The 17510-nt window shown below is 46.2% G+C and overlaps 1 protein-coding gene across 1 annotated transcript in view; it reads right to left on the bottom strand.

Annotated features, from left to right (window-relative positions):
* Positions 1-220: 220 nt before the first annotated feature.
* DPF3 (double PHD fingers 3) overlaps positions 221-17510 on the bottom strand; it is a 199708-nt gene continuing 182418 nt past the window's right edge. The window contains exons 10-12 of the mRNA XM_038765589.1: positions 8990-9102; positions 2136-2217; positions 221-1041 (exon numbers count right to left, since the gene is read on the bottom strand). Of these exons, the coding sequence (XP_038621517.1) occupies positions 971-1041; positions 2136-2217; positions 8990-9102 (266 nt within the window). The 3' untranslated portion in view covers positions 221-970. The remainder of the gene's footprint in view (positions 1042-2135; positions 2218-8989; positions 9103-17510) is intronic.

Raw genomic sequence — 17510 nt, 5'->3', positions numbered from 1 at the left:
ATGGCTGGGTTCTTTCGTGGGTCACCTCACACACTCCTGGCTTGCCATCCTGCACACACTCTGGGGAGGGGAATCAGCATCAGCCAACATGATGGTCCCCCCGCAAATTCCACATCCAACTGGAGTCCTACCAGGGAGAGCTGAACCACACTCTGATGCCAGTTTCGTTGGAAACAAGATTCTTTAACCTTTCATTCAGAGGTCCAACTGCTGTCCCCTTCTCTTTTCCTTCCCTGAAGTCAACTGTGGTCTGGGTCTCAAGTCCCTCAATTATCTAGACAAATGCTCACCATCCAATCATGTGATTCAACGAGTTAGCACTCCCCAAAGAAGCCATCTTGTGGGGTGACAAGAAAGTACAGGAGTTGCCAACTCGAGCTCCACTTAGCCCAGTGTTTTATGCCTGGCTTCTGGGGTATCCCAGACCCTCATCTCCCCGCCTACTCCCTGACATACACCCTTAGAATCTAGTATGTCACTCGAGTATCCCATCCAATGAGAGTTTGGAGTGGAGAGCATTGTTTCATGTTGGGATTCGGGGAGAGATGTGTTCTTTTAATCTGGAACAAAGGAAACATAAAAACACCAGACTGCACAAAAGACTGACTGTTTGAAATCCGTGGAACTGCTTCTCCCTCTTATGGGAGCCAGCGGGAAAGGGTCGGGAACTGGGAGATGGTGGGAAGGCTCAAGGCAGGGGACTTTTTGTATGGAAAGTCTGTGTTCCAGCTAGGAGAACTAAGGTAGGGGGGCGGGAAACATCTGAAGAAGGAAAGCTACACGTGGGAGGGAACTAAATACCGTGTCTTGTTTTCCAGTGTCCGGGTCTCTCTGAGACCATTTGTTTTTGTTTGTGTTTCTGTCTTGGTATGTGGGAGTGGGGGTTTGTGGGGTTGGGAGATTGTGCGGTGGTACTGCTTCTCTGTGAGGAAATACCCCCTCCCCAACTCCCCTCAATCCTTGGAGACCCTCAGGCCCGGCATCCAAAGGCAGATGCCTTCTCCTTGAGCAGCTCCCAGCACAAGTGGCAACTCCAGCTCCCTACAAAGCAAAAGAAAGAGGCTGGGGTTAGTGAGCTACCCCTTTCTGCAGACCCTGGTTAGATCCAGCCACCAGACACCCCCACCAAATCAACGCCTTCTCCCTTAATTCAGGGGTGTGACCTGTCCCCAGTTCCCTGGGCCTTGCCCCAACACGGTGGCAAAATATGATCCCGGTCTCTGGGAAACGCTTCCTTGGATGTGAGTGATCTGCAAAGCATGCTGGGAACTTTGATTCCTCACCTCATTTTCTGTCCAACCCACCAACCAACATTCAGTGTTTTCCATGGCCCCATGAGCTCCCTCTATCTCCCCCAGTCCCTATGGTCTAACTGGATGCCCAAATTTCCTTGACCTAGAACCGGATCCTGCCCCCTGTGTTTCAGGCTTCACTGCCTGGACAGTCTTTGGTCTCCCTACCCATATTGAGATTTCCATCATTAGTAATCACTGTGGCAGCTGTTCAGTGCTCACTATGTGCCCAGTGCTGTATTAAGTGCTGGGGTAGATTCAACATAATCTGATCTGACCATATGGGGCTCACAGTCGAAACAGGAAGGAGTTGAGGTTGTGAATCCCCATTTTACAGATGAGGAAAGTGAGGCCCAGAGACGTTAAGTGATTTGCCCGAGGTCACACAGCGGGCAAGTGGCAGAGCCAGAATTAGAACCCAGGGCTGTGCTTTTTTCCCTGAACCATATTCCCACAAACACATTCCAGACTAATCCTCTCCCCTACGCCTTGCACTTATTCACCCCACCCTTAACCCCACAGCACTAAATGTAAATATCCATAATTTATTGATTTATATTAATGTCTGCCTCTGTACTAATGTCCCTCTCTGTACTATCTCTTTGTGGGCAGGGAGTACGTCTACCAACTCTGTGGGAAAATACTCTCCCACCTACAGTACTCTGCACACAGTAAGTGCTCAGTAAATATCATTGATTGATTGACAGATTGATCGGGGTGGGGATTCTGCTCTATCATCCTGCTGAAGCCTCATGCTGTCTGTCTCTCTCCCCTCCCCCGAGGAGTTGGTGATTCTTCTCCATAGCCTCAGGAGCTTTCCTGTCGACTTCCACAGGCCATTACCTTCCGGAGGTTCAGCCACAGGGGGGTTTAAGCAGTACATGTGATAGCCACGGTCACAGTCATCACAGAACAGCAGCTGGTCCTGGGGCAGAAAAGGAGGTCGGAAACAATGGGGCAGCGTGGGTGGGGGAGAGAGAGAGAGGGAGGGGGAGAGAAAGGAGGAGAAGGAGGGAGAGGGGAGAGGATGAGGGAGGAGAGAGAGGGAAAAGAGGGGAGAAAGGGGATGGAGAGAGAATGAGAGGGGAAAGGAAAGACGGAGGGGAAGAGACAGAGGGAAGGAGGGGGGAGAGGGAGAAACAGCGGGAGAGAGGAAGAGAGAGGGCAGAGGGAGGGGAGAGAGGGGGAAGAGCGGAGAGAAGGAGAGGGACAGAGGGGGGAAAGAGAGAGGAGAAGAGAAGGAGAGCAAAGGGAGAGATGGAGAGAGAGAGAAAGTGGGAAGAGGATGGAGGGGAGAGAGAGAAGGAGAAAGGGGAGGGAAAGGGAGAGAGAGGGAGATGAGAGAGGGGAGAGACAAAGAGAGAGGGGAGTGAGGGGAGAGAGGGGGAGAGGGGGGAGAGGGGGAGAGAGAGGAAAAGAGAGGGGAGTGAGGGGAGAGAGAGAGGGAAAAAAAGGAAGGGAGAGATTAGCTCTGACAGAATAAAACCAAAACCGATGGCGACCAGTACTCCAGGAGTTGATGGCCACATGTCACCATGCCCCACCTTGGGCTTACACTTCCCCTGAGAAAGGGGAGTCTGGGTAAGGAGAACTCGGGCTTCTTGGCAAATGCAGTTTAGGTCCCTGCAGTGGGCAGTGTGGTACACATAGCCCTTAGGGGGCACTGAGAGAGCGAGACAGAGGTCAACAGAGCAGCACTGTAGCCTCATGGCTAGATCCCAGGCCTGGGCATCAGAATGACCTGGGTTCTTATCCCAACTCCACCTCTTGTCCACTGTGTGACCTGGAACAAATCACTTCACTTCTCTGAGCCTCAATTCCCTCATCTGAAGAATGGGGATACAACACCTGTTCTCCCTCCTATTTAGACTGTGAGCCCCAGGTGGGATCTGATTATCTTGTCTCTGCCCCCAGCACTCAGTACAGTGCTTGGCACATAGTAAGCACTTAACAAATACCACTATTATTGTTATTATTAAAGTCACAAAGTCTCCTTCATTTCCTTGGTGTCTGCCTAGCATTTGGTATCGGTTTTACAATTCCACAATTGAGTCTCACTGTGATAAGTTAAAGGTGTAACCTTCCTAGTAGGCACTGTTGTCCTTTGTCCCTTGCATATCACCTTAAAAACAGCTTTGCTCCTCAAATGCCTAGTGTCTCAATCCGTAGAGGATTAAACAAACCTCTCATCCATGTCCTGCCTCTGCCTGGAAACCCCTCCCTCTTCATATCAGACAGAACATCTCTCTTTCCACCTTCAAAGCCTTTATTGAAGGCACAACTCCTCCAAGAGGCCTTCCCTGACTAAGCCCTCATTTCCTCTTCTCCCACTCCCTCCTGTGTCACCTTTGCACTTGAATTTCCAACCTTCATTCACCCCTCCCTCAACTCCAACCCACCCATCATTTATTTATAGTAATGTCTGTCTCCCTCTCTAGATTGTAAACTCATTGTGGGCAGGGAATGTGTCTTTTATATTATACTTTCCCAAGTGCTTAGTACAGTGTTCTGTACACAGATAAAGGAGAAGCAGTGCTCTCAATAAAGGAGAAGCAGGGTTGCCTAGTGGATAGAGCACAGGCCTGGAAGTCAGAAGGACCTGGGTTCTAATCCTGGGTCCACCACTTGTCTGTTGTGTGACCTGGAACAAGTCACTTCACTTCTCTGGGCCTCATTACCTCATCTGTAAAATAGTGACTAAGAATGTCAGCCCCATGTGCCATGTGAGACAGGGACTGTGTCCAACCTGATTAACTTGTATCTACCCCAGCATTCAGAACAGTGCTTGACATGTAGGAAGAGCTTAAAAAATACTATTATTACCATCCCAGGCACGGGCCTGGGAGTCAGAGGACCTGGGTTCTAACCCCTGCTGTTGCTAAGTGCTCACTGTGTGATCTTGGACAAGTCACAACACTCCTCTGTGCCTCAGTCTCCTCAACTGTAAAATGGGGATTCAGTACCTGCTGTCCCTCCTACTTAGAGAGTAAGCCCCACTTCCACCCCTAAAATTCCACATGTCCAAGACAGATCACCTTATCTTCCCTACCAAATACTGCCTTCTCCCTGATTTTCCTGTCACTGTGGACAGTACTACCATCCTTCCCGTCTCACAAGTCCACAAACTCGGTGTCATCCTGGACTCCGCTCTCACATTCACCTCACATATCCAATCCGTCACCAAAACTTGCCTTTCTCACCTTCACCACATTGCAGAGATCTGCCATTTTCTCTCCATCTAAGCCGCTACCTTGTTAGTATAATCACTCACCTTATCCTGACTGGATTACTACATCAGCCTCCTCTCTGATCTTCCAACCTCCCGTCTCTCCCCACTTCAGTCTATACTTCACTTTGCTGCCCGGATTATCTTTATATAGAAACACTCGGGTCATGTCACCCCCCTCCTCAAAAATCTCCAGTGGTTTCCCATCTACCTTCGTATCCAGCAATACCTCCTCACACTATTGGCTTCAAAGTTCTCCATCCCCTTGCCCCCTCCTACCTCACCTCCCTTCTCTCCTTCTACAGCCCAGCCTGCACGCTCCATTCCTTTGCTGCTAAACCTTCTCACTGTGCCTCATTCTCACCTGCCTCGCCATCAACCCCTAGCCCATGTGTTACTTCTGGCCTGGATGCCCTCCTTCCTCACGTTCACCAAACTAGCACACTCCCCTTTCAAAGCCCTACTGAAAGCTCATCTCCTCCAGGAGGCCTTCCCAGACTAATCCCCTACTTTTCCTCTGCTCCTCCTCTCCTTCCCATCGCCCCGACTCCCTCCCTCTGCTCTATCCCCCCTTCCTGCCCCACGTCACTTGTGTATATTTGTACAAATTTATTATTCTATTTATTTTATTAATGATGTGTATTCATCTATAATCCTATATATTTATATTGACGCTATTGATGCCTGTTTACTTGTTTGTTTTGTTTTGTTGTCTGTTTCCCCCCTTCTAGAATGTGAGCCTGTTGTTGGGCAGGGATTGCCTCTTGCCGAATTGTACTTTCCAAGCACTCAGTACAGTGCTCTGCACACAGTAAGTGCTCAGTAAATATGATTGAATGAATGAATGAATATGTCCAACTTGTTTAATTTGATTCGACCCCAGAGCTTAGTACATTGCTTTACACACAGAAAGTGATTAACAGATATAATTAAATGATAATAGCAATAATGATAATAATAGCAATAACAATGATAAGGGCTGGGGCACATGCAAGGTAGTCAGGCTGGACACAATCCTCATCCCACACTGGGGCCACAATCTAAGTAGGAGAAAGAAAAATATTTTTTTCTGCATTTTACCAATGAGGAAACTGAGGAACAAAGAAGTTGAGCAACTTGCCCAAAGTCATAGAGAGGGCTAGACTGTAAGCTCATTGAAGGCAGGGGATGTGCCTATCAAATATGCTATATTGTGCTTTCCCGAGCACTTAGTATAGTGCTCTGTACACAGTAAGTGCTCAATAAATATGATTGATTTCTTTTTAATAGCATTTGTTAAGTGCTTACTCTGTGCCAGGCACTGTAGAAAGCACTGATGTAGATACAAGCTTCCCTCTAGATTGTCAGCTCATTGTCAGCTCAGGAAATTTGTCTCTTTATTGTTCTCTTGTACTTTCCCAAGTGCTTAGTACAGTGCTCTGCACACAGTAAGCACTCAGTAAATACAATTGAATAAATGAATGAATCAACCCAGGCCCAGGGTCTAGCCACCAGGGCATGATTTTTACATCCAACAGGACATTCTAGACTTAAAATTCTGAGCTCTAGAGAAACCAAGGTGAGTGGTGACCTTACCAGTGTGGCTTGAGATGGGACGGGATAACCACCGGGCCCGTTTGTCTCCATGGCCTGACTCAATTCCCATCATGCTCATTACGAGCAAGAAGCATGTCTGCTAATTCTGTGCTATTGGACTCCCCCAAGCACTTAATGAACCCTCAGAACATACTATTGATTGGTTGATTATCATGCCCATCTGCTTTTTTTAATGGTATTTGTTAAGCACTTACTACCTGCCAGACACCTTATTAAGCACTGGGGTGGAAACAAGCTAATTAGGTTTGACCCAGTCCATGTCCCACATGGGGCTCACAGTCTTAGCTCTATTTTATAGATGAGGTGACTGAGGCCCAGAGAAGTGAAGTGACTTGTCCAAGGTCACACAGCAGACAAGTGGCAGAGCCGGGATTGGAACCCAGGTCCTTCTGACTCCCAGGCCCAGGCTCTCTCCACTAGGTCCTGATTTTTACAGCCAACAGGACATTCTAGACTTAAATTGTGTGGCCAACTAAAACCAAGGCAGGAGGTGACCTTCTCAGTGAGGGTGGTGACCTTGTCAGTGTGGCTGGAGATGGGGAGAGATAAAGTGTACTCACCCAAGCGTTTAGTACAGTGTTTTGGACAAAGTTAGTGATCAATAAATACAACTGAATGAATGAATGGCAGTGTTAGCCGGTCTCCATGGCCTGACTCAGGTCCCATCATGCTCATTATGGGCAGGGAACATGTCTGCTGATTCTGTTACATGGGACTCTCCCAAGCACTTAGTACAGTCCTCTGCAAACAGTATGCGCTCAATAAATACCATTGGCTGATTTATCATGCCCAGATTTTAAATATAGGGACCCCATCCCCCCTCCTTCCAATCAACTTTTTTATGGCATTTGTTAAGTGCTTACTATGGACAGGCACTGTACTAAGCACTGGGGTAGAGACAAGCTAATCAGGTTGGTCACTGACCCTGTCCCACAAGGGGCCAGCATTCTTAATCCCTATTTTACCGATGATGTGACTGAGGCCCAGAGAAGTGAAGTGACATTTCCAAGGTCACTGAGCTGACAAGTGATGGAGTTGGGATGAGAATTCAGGTCCTTTGACTGTCAGGCCCAGGCTCTTTCCACTAGGCAACACTTCTTCTCATCTACTTGTCAGTGTGGCTGGAGATAGGACGGGATAATCACCAGGGATAATCATCCTTGTCCTCTGGTTCACCTGCCATGACAGTGATTCTACTAATCATTACATCTGTCACCAGGCAAGGTGACAATCTCCTCTGCAGAAGATTTTCCTGTTCAGAAAGGACTTCCCAACCCCCACCCCAATTCTCCCATTTCCACCCCCAACCCAGGCTCTATTATCCCAGCAGGAAAACACTGAATTCCCTGTCCCTTCATGTTGGACAGACAGAAGCGGCATGGCCTAGTGGGTACAGCACAGGCCTGGGAATCAGAAGGAACTGGGTTCTAATCCTAGATCTGCCATTTGTCTGCTGTGTGACCTTGGGCAAGTCAACTTCACTTCTCTGGGCCTCAGATACCTCATCTGTAAAATGGGGATTAAGACTGTGAGGCCCATGTGAGACAGGGGCTGTGTCCAAACTGATTAGCTTATACCTACCCCAGAGTTTAGTACAGTGCCTGGTAAATAGTAAATGCTTAACAAATTGGAAAAAAAAGACAGACTTTCATTCTCCCCTCCAAAGCCTTATTGAAGGCACATCTCCTCCAAGAGGCCTTCCCTGACTAAACCCTCATTTCCTCTACTCCCACTCCCTTCTAGATGGCACCTGCACTTGGATTTGTATCCTTTATTCATCCCTCCTTCAGTCCCACAGCACTTATGTCCATATCTGTCATTTATTTATTTCTATTAATATCTGCCTCCCCCTTTAGACTGTAGTCTCAACGAGGGCAGAGGGAATGTGACTGTTATTAATATGGTACTCTGAACACAATAAGTGCTAAAAAACCCCCAAACTTTTAATTGTTGGTGGCAGGGAACATGTCTACCAACTCTGTTATATTGTACTCCACTGAGAGCTCAGTACATTGCTTTGCACAGAGTAAACACTTAATAAATACCTCTGATTGTTCTGGGCAGGGTATGTGTCTACCAACTCTGCTATATTGTACTCTTCTGAGTGCTTAGTCCAGTGCTCGTCACACAGCAAGCACTCAATAAACATCATTGATGGATTTAGGGACCTGGTTTGCCCAATCTGATGGGGGGGCAAGGGGGAACTTCCAATAATAATAACAACAACAATAATAATAATAATAATAATAATAATAATAATAATAATATATTTCTTAAGCACTTACTATGTGCTGGGGTGGACACAAGCAAATAGGTTTGGACACAGTCCTTGTCCCGCATAGGGTTCACAGTCTCATTCATTCAATCGTATTTATTGAGCACTTCCTGTGTGCAGAGCACTGTACTAAGCACTTGGAAAGTACAAACTGGCAACATATAGAGACGGTCCCTACACAACAATGGGTTCACAGTCTCCATCCTCATTTTACAGATGAGGTAACTGGGGCACAGAGAAGTGAAGAGACTTCCTTAAGGTCACACAGCAGACTAGTGGTGGAGTTGGTATTAGACCTTCTGACTGCCAGGCTTCTGCTCTATCCACTTCACCATGCTGCTTCCCCTATAAGCTCTAGACTGTAAGCTCATTGTGGGCAGGGAACTTGTCAATTTGTTGTTGTATTGTACTCTCCCAAGCACTTAGTATGGGGCTTTGCACACAGTAATGCTCAATAAATACGATTGAATGAATGAACAAATGAAAATATGTCTCCCAACTCTGTTCTACTGGGATCTCCCAAGCAATTAGTCCAGGGCTCTGTAAACGGTAAGCGCTCAATGAATACCACTGATGGATTGAGAAGGACCGTAGACTCACGTCGTTCTCTGAGGTGCCGCAGAGGATGCAGGATTTGCATTCGATGCACTGCCACTTGTAGGTTTTGACGGCTTCGGTCATGTTCAGGGTGAACTGCAGACAGGTGGGATGACCTGAGGGGGAAGCCAGAACAGTGATGGTCACCGGGGCAGAGATCCTGGCCAGTGACCAGTAAGAAAAGAAAAAAAGCTTGTGGTGGGAAGAGCATGTGTCTGCTTATAGTCGTATTGTACTCTCCCAAGTGCTTAGTACAGGCTCTGCACACAGTCAGTGCTCAATAAATATGATTAAATGAATGAATGAAAAGCAATAATCAATTCATTCAACATTTCGTTTTGGTTTGACCTCTCTCCTTTGGGTAGGAAACAGCTGGTTAGGGTATAGAAACAGGATGTATTCAAGGACCAATCACCTGATAAATATTACTACACATTATTTTTATTATTAAAATTTTACATCATTATATTATATAATATGTACATATCTATTGTTATATATTTATTTTATAACATTACCATTATCACATTATATTATTGTATTGTATAACATATTATGTAGTATATTGTATGGTACATAACAATATATTACAATATTCTTATCATATTATTATATATTATCATATATTACATATATAGTACTATTATTGTTATTGTATTTGTTAAGCACTTACTGCATGCCAGGCATTGTACTAGCTGCTGGGGTGGATATAGGCAAATTTGTTTAGGCACAATCCTTGTCCCACATGGGGCTCAAAGTCTTCACCTCCATTTTACAGATGAGGGAACTGGGGCCCAGAGAAGTGAATTGACTTGCCTATGGTCACATAGCAGACAAATGGAGGAGTGATATTAGAACCCAGGACCTTCTGACTCCCAGGCCTGTGCTTTATCCAATAGGTCATGCTGCTTCTCTCTAAAATTCAATATTTGTTATTGAATTTAATTTGTTATTGAATTCATCAAATACTATTCTAAGCACTGGGGTAGATACAAATGAATTATTATTATTATTATAGCATTTTTAAGCACTTACTATGTCCCAAGCACTGTTCTAAGCACTGGGGTAGATGCAAGGTAATGGGGCTGTCCCACGTAGGACTCACAGTCTTAATCCCCATTTTACAGATGAGGTAACTGAGGTACAGAGAAGTTAAGTGACTTGCCTGAGGTAACACAGCTGACAAGTGGCAGAGCTGGGATTAGAACTCACATGCTCTGACTCCCAAGCCCATGCTCTTTCCACTGAGTCACACCACACTGCTTCTCTACGTTGGACACAGCCCATGTCCTGCATAGGGCTTTCAGTCTAAGTATCAATCAGTGGTATTTCTTGAGATCTTCCTTGGTGCAGAGTACTTAACACTTAGGAGAGTACAACAGAGCAGAGTTAGCAGACAACTTCACTGCCCTTCATGAGCTGATCATCTAGAGGGGAAGCTGTGGGGTTGGAGGTGGGGCAAATACCAAATGTCCCAAAGTCACAGATCCAAGTGCAAGTTGGAGAATGGGAGCCCCAGAGAAGCAAAGTGATTTGCCCAAGGTTACACAGCAGGTGAGTGGCAGACTGGGATACCCCACACACTCTGCTCCTCAGCCGCTAACCTCCTCACTGGGCCTCGTTTTTGCCTGTCCCGCCATCGACCCCTGGCCCACATCCTACCTCTGGCCTGGAATGCCCTCCCTTCACACATTCACCAAACTAGCTCTCTTCCTCCCTTCAAAAGCCTACTGAGAGCTCACCTCCTCCAGGAGGCCTTCCCAGACTGAGCCCCCCCTTATCCTCTGCTTCTCCTCCCCTCCCCATCGCCCCCACTCCCTCCCTCTGCTCTGCCCCCTTCCCCTCCCCACACTTGTGCATATTTGTACATATTTATTACTCTATTCATTTTGTTAATGTTGTGTATATAGCTATAATTCTATTTATCTGCTTTGATGCTCTTGATTCCTGTTTACTTGTTTTGCTTTGTTTTCTGTCTCCCCCTTCTAGACTGTGAGCCCATTGTTAACTAGGGGTTTTCTCTGTTTCTGAATTGTACTTTCCAAGTGCTTATTATAGTGCTCTACACAAAGTAAGTGCTCAATAAATACGATTGAATGAATGAATGAATGAATGAGCTGCTGGGGTGGAGACAGGCAAATTCGTTTAGGCACAATCCCTGTCCTACATGGGGCTCACAGTCTTCACCTCCATTTTACAGATGAGGCAACTGAGGCCCAGAGAAGTGAATTGACTTGCCTATGGTCCCATAGCAGACAAGTGGAGGAGCGGTATTAGAACTCAGGTCCTTCTGACTCCAAGGCCCATGCTCTATCCACTAGGCCATTCTGCCTCTCTGGGTGGGATTTGTAGTAGAAGCAGCATGGCCTAGTGGGTTAAGCCCAGGTTTAAGAATCAGAAGACCGAGGTTCAAATCCCAGCTCCCCTAATTTTCTACTGTGTGACCTTGGGCAAGTCACTTTACTTTTTGGTACCACAGTTCCCTCATCAGTAAAATGGGGATTAAATAATTGCTCTACCTCCTAGACTGTTAGCCCCATGCATGACAGGAATTGTGTCCAGGCTAATTAATTTTTACATACTCCAGTGCTTAGAGCAGTGTTTATTAATAATAATAATAATGGTATTTGTTAAGCATTTACTATGTGCCATGCGCTGTATTAAGTGCTGGAGTGGATACAAGCAAATTGGGTTGGATACAATCCCTTGATCCATGTGGGACTCCCAGTGTCATTCCTCATTTTACGGATGAGGAAACTGAGTCACAGAGAAGTTAAGTGACTTGACCAAGGTCACACAGCAGACAAGTGGCGGAGCTGGAATTAGAACCCATGATCTTCTGACTCCCAGGCCCATCCTCTATCCACTATGGCATGCTGCTTGACACATAGTAAGCGCTTAACCAATACCAATAAAAAAGAAAGGCAAAGACCTTCTCATTTGATTATTGTAAATTGGAGGGGGCTTGAGAAAAAGGTTCCAGGGGGGTTGGGAGAGGAATGGGGACAACAAGGAGGGGTTGACTTTTAATTGAAGATTCTCCTAACATTCCTGAAGCCACCAAAACTGCCTGGCCTCTCAGCAAGCATCAGTCAATTGCTGGTATTTTTTGAGTGATTACTTTGTGCAGAGCACTGTCCTAAGCCCTTGGGGAGTATAATATAATAGAGTTGATAGACACGTTCCCTGTCCACAATGAGCTTACATTCTAGAGAGGGAGACAGACACGAAGGCAGAAACTCCTCACCCTGGGCTTCAAGGCTCTCCATCACCTCGCCCCCTCCTACCTCACCTCCCTTCTCTCCTTCTACAGCCCAGCCCGCACCCTCCGCTCCTCCACCGCTAATCTCCTCACCGTACCTCGTTCTCGCCTGTCCCGCCATCGACCCCTGGCCCACGTCATCCCCTGGGCCTGGAATGCCCTCCCTCTGCCCATCCGCCAAGCTAGCTCTCTTCCTCCCTTCAAGGCCCTGCTGAGAGCTCACCTCCTCCAGGAGGCCTTCCCAGACTGAGCCCCTTCCTTCCTCTCCCCCTCGTCCCCCTCTCCATCCCCCCATCTTACCTCCTTCCCTTCCCCACAGCACCCGTATATATGTATATATGTTTGTACATATTTATTACTCTATTTATTTATTTATTTATTTTACTTGTACATATCTATTCTATTTATTTTATTTTGTTAGTATGTTTGGTTTTGTTCTCTGTCTCCCCCTTTTAGACTGTGAGCCCACTGTTGGGTAGGGACTGTCTCTATATGTTGCCAATTTGTACTTCCCAAGCGCTTAGTACAGTGCTCTGCACATAGTAAGCGCTCAATAAATATGATTGATGATGATGATGATGATGACATGAAGAGAAATCAATAAATGATGTCTATGGATGTAAGTGGTGCGGGGCTGTGAGGGGGGTTAAATAAAGGGAGCAAGTCAGGGTGAAGCAGAAGGGAGTGAGAGAAGAGGAAATGAGGGCTCAGTCAGGGAAGACCTCATGGAGGAGATGTGACGTCAATAAGTCTTTAAAGAGGGGGAGAGTGATAGTTTGTTGGATATAATCAAAATAGGGGAATATAAAGGGGGAGGAGAACAAAGCGAGAGCAAAAGAAAGGAGGAGGAGAACAAAACGATAGCAAAACAGCATCCCAGGAGCAATGGACTAGTAGTCTGTGCCTCATTCCCACCTTTGGGAAGGCCGCTATCATTACTACCAGTCAATCATATTTATTGAGTGCTTACTGTGTGCAGAGAGCTTACTGTGTACTAAGAGCTTGGGAAAGGACAATATAACTATCAACAGACACATTCCTTGCCCACATTACACGTATGTCCAGAAAGGGGTAAACAATAGGTCACTGCTGCAAAGCAAATTATGAGGGAAAGGGGAGAGGAGACTGAGCCCCTTCCTTCCTCTCCCCCTCGTCCCCCTCTCCATCCCCTCCATCTTACCTCCTTCCCTTCCCCACAGCACCTGTATATATGTATATGTTTGTACATATTTATTACTCTATTTATTTATTCTACTTGTACATATCTATTTTATTTATTTTATTTTGTTAGTATGTTTGGTTTTGTTCTCTGTCTCCCCCTTTTAGACTGTGAGCCCACTGTTGGGTAGGGACTGTCTCTATATGTTGCCAATTTGTACTTCCCAAGCGCTTAGTACAGTGCTCTGCACATAGTAAGCACTCAATACATATGATTGATGATGATGATGAGAGGAGAGAGAGAGAGAGCCCCATGTTGCCACCCAAACTGAAGGTTACCCTTGGTCAGCAGCTGCCCCACCTGTTTATAACTATTGTTATATATATAACTATTGTACTCCCCCAATCACTTAGTACAGTGCTTTGCAAACAGTAAGTACTCAGTAAATACGATTGAATGAATGAATGAAAGACACAGATTGATGAGGCGATGAACGAGCAGCCTTCATCCCCAAATAGCACGGAGTTCAAAAAGCAGTGTGGATAGAGCATGGACCTGGGAGACAGGAGGACCTGGGTTCTAATCCCCACTCTGCCACTTGTCTACTGTCTGTGACCTAGGGCAAGTCACTTAACTTCTCTGTGCCTCAGTCCCCTCACCTATAAAATGGGGATTAAGACTGTGAGCCCTGTGAGGGACAGGGACTGTGTCCAACCTGATTAGCTTGTATCTACCCCGGCACTTAGTACAGTGCTGAACAAACACCAAGTGCCTGCTCATCCCTGAGATCTAGAGACCCCTGCAGCAGACAGACCAGCCTAACAGGCATAAGAGGACCTGGGTTCAAATCCCATCTCCTCCACTTGTCTGCTGCATGAACTTGGGCAAGTCATCTCACTTCTCTGGGCCACAGTTACCTCAACCTCAAAATGGGGAAACCTCGTTCTTCCTCCTACTTAGACAGGGACTGTGTCCGACCTGATTAATTTGTACCTACCCCAGATCTTAGAACAGTGTGTGACTTATAGTAAGTGCTTAACAAATATCCTAAAAAAAAATAGAGAGCTGTGGGTGCTGATGAAACCCCAATTTTCCCCCCCTCACCCCAACATGGGCCACCATCTCTGCCCACAGGTTTCTTCAAAATTACAGATGCTTGAACTATTCTGGCATAACATTCCAAAGCATGTGTAACATTGAGAAGCAGTGTGGTCTTGTGGATAGAGCCTGGGCCTGGAAGTCAGAAGGACCTGGGTTCTAATCCGGGCTCTGCCACTTGTCTGCTGTGTGACCAAGGGCAAGTTACTGCACTTTCTGTGCCTCAGTGAGCTCATCCATAAAATGGCGATTAAGATTTAAGCCCTATGTAGGCATGTGGTAAGCACTTTAGAAATAACATTAAAAAACCATTCTGGATAATAATGACTATGGCATTTGTTAAGCTCTTACTATGTGCCAGGTACTATTCTAAGTGCTGGGGAAGATACAAGATAATCGGTTTGGACACAGTCCCTGTCCCACATAGGGCTCACAGTCTCAATCCCCATTTTACAGATGAGGGAACTGAAGCACAGAGAAGTGAATTGACTTGCCTATGGTCACACAGCAGACAAGTGGCAGAGCCACTATCCCTAACCCATGACCTTCTGACTCCCAGGACCGTGCTCTATCCACTAGGCCATGCTGCTTCTCATCATTTTTACAAGAGTGGAGAACCGACATGAGAATCCTAGAACCTAAAGCTTCACAAGTTCAAACCATATTCAGCCCCCATAAAGTTGTGCTTGTGCTGAGAAAGAAAAAAAAACAAGAACTTCCTGTTAGTAAAAAAAAAGAAACCTCCCAAAAACCACACACGGCACCAAACAAAAACGGCTCAGAGACTCCTACATCAGGATATCTCTTGGGTGTCAGTTGACCTGAGGCAACCTGCAACATCCCCTACATTAGGATATTTCTCAGACGTCAACCCAAGTTGTCGTGAGGTGATCTGCAACATTTCAAGGCGTGAAGCTAGGAACAGAATCAGAGGCAAACTGATTCTTGGACTCAAAAGTCTGGAGTGGAAGGATTTCATGCACGGTGTGTCTTGAGCCAGACCTCCACCTTTGAAAAACCAGTTCAAAGATCAACTAGTGGCAGGGGTTCTTGCTCCCTCATCCTTCTCCAGGAATGAGAAGCAGTAGGGCCTAATGGATAAAGAATGGGCCTGTGAGTCAGAAGGACCTAGGTTCTTATACTGGCTCCACCACTTGCCTGATGGTTGACCTTGGGCAAGTCACTTCCCTTCTCTGCGCCTCAGTTATCCCATCTGTAAAATTAATTCAACCGTATTTATTGAGTGCTTAATGTGTGCAAAGCACTGTACTAAATGCTTGGGAGAGTACACTATAACAATAAACTGACACATTCTGAGGATTAAGACTGTGAGCCCCATGTGGGACAGGGACTATGTCCAACCTGACTATCTTGTATCTACCCAGCGCTTAGTACATTGCCTGGCACATAGTAAGAGCTTAACAAATACCATAAAAGAGAGTGGGGTTGCATGGGCACTGGCCCATGGAAGGGCATGAAAAGAAATTAACCAACCAAATGTATTCATGGATTTGCATAAAAATGATCAATTTGCAAAACTGCTGTTGCCTCTTGAAGGTACTTTATTCCCCTTGCTTTCATTATTATTATGGTATTTGTGAAGCATTTACTATGTGCCCGGCTCTGGGGTAGATACAAAGTTTATCAGGTTGGACACAGTAACTGTTCCACATGGGGCTCCCACTCTAAATAGGAGGGAGATTGGGTATTGAGTCCCCATTATACAGATGAGGCAACTGAGGCACAGAGAAGTGAAGTGACTTGCCCGTAGTCACACAGCAAGAAATTGGCAGAAGAGGGATCAGAACTCTGGTCCACTGACTTCCAGGCATGTGCTGTTTCCACTAGGCCATGTTGTTTTCTGGTGCACGATCTCTGACCCCAGAGCATGCATTATTTTCTTTCTCTTTCTTTCTCCCTTTCTGTCTCTCTCTCTCCTTGTCTTTCTATCTCAGTGACTTTATCTCCCCTTTTCTCTCTCTCCTTGTCTTCCTTCCTTCCTCTCCCTCTCTTTCTCCCTCCCTCTCTCCTCCTCCTTCTCTCTCTCTCTCCCTTCCTTTGTTTCCTTCTTCCCTTCTTTCTACCAACTCTATATTTCCCAATTGCTCAGTACAGCGCTCTGCACACAGTAAGCACTCAATAAATGGTAACTATGGTATTTAGTAAGTGCTTACTCTGTGGCAGGCACCGTACTAAGCACTAGGGTGGATACAAGCAAATCAGGTTGGACACAGTCCATTCATTCATTCATTCATTCATTCAATCGTATTTATTGAGTGCTTACTGTGTGCAGAGCACTGTACTAAGCACTTGGGAAGTACAAGTTGGCAACATATAGAGACGGTCCCTACCGAACAATGGGCTCACAGTCTAGAAGGGGGAGACGGACAACAAAACAAAACATGTGGACGGGTATCAAGTCATCAGAATAAATAGAAATAAAGCTAGATGTACATCATTAAGAAACTAAATACAATAGTAAATATGTACAAGTAAAATAAATAGAGTAATAAATCTGTACAAATATATATACAGGTGCTGTGGGGAGGGGAAGGAGGTAGGACGGGGGATGGGGAGAGGAAAAAGGAGGCTCAGTTTGGGAAGGCCTCCTGGAGGAGGTGAGCTCTCAGTAGGGCTTTGAAGGGAAGAAGAGAGCTAGCTTGGCGGATATGTGGAGGGAGGGCATTCCTGGCCAGGGGGAGGACATGGGCCCGGGGTCGATGGCGGGACTGGCAAGAACGAGGTACAGTGAGGAGGTTAGCGGCAGAGGATTGGAGGGTGTGGGCTGGGCTGTAGAAGGAGAGAAGGGAGATGAGGTAGGAGGGGACGAGGTGATGGAGAGCCTTGAGGTCGAGAGTGAGGAGTTTTTGCTTGAGTCCACCAAATACCACTGATGAACTGACAGAAGGGGATTAGTTCCACTTTCTACCAACTCTCTTATATTGTACTCTCCCAAGCACTTAGTACAGTCAATCATATTTACTGAGCACCTACTGTGTGCAGAG

This window comes from Tachyglossus aculeatus, chromosome 23, assembly GCF_015852505.1.
Source record: "Tachyglossus aculeatus isolate mTacAcu1 chromosome 23, mTacAcu1.pri, whole genome shotgun sequence".
NCBI lineage: Eukaryota > Metazoa > Chordata > Mammalia > Monotremata > Tachyglossidae > Tachyglossus > Tachyglossus aculeatus.
Note: the sequence above shows the minus strand (reverse complement) of the source record. Positions and strands in the feature narration are given on the sequence as shown.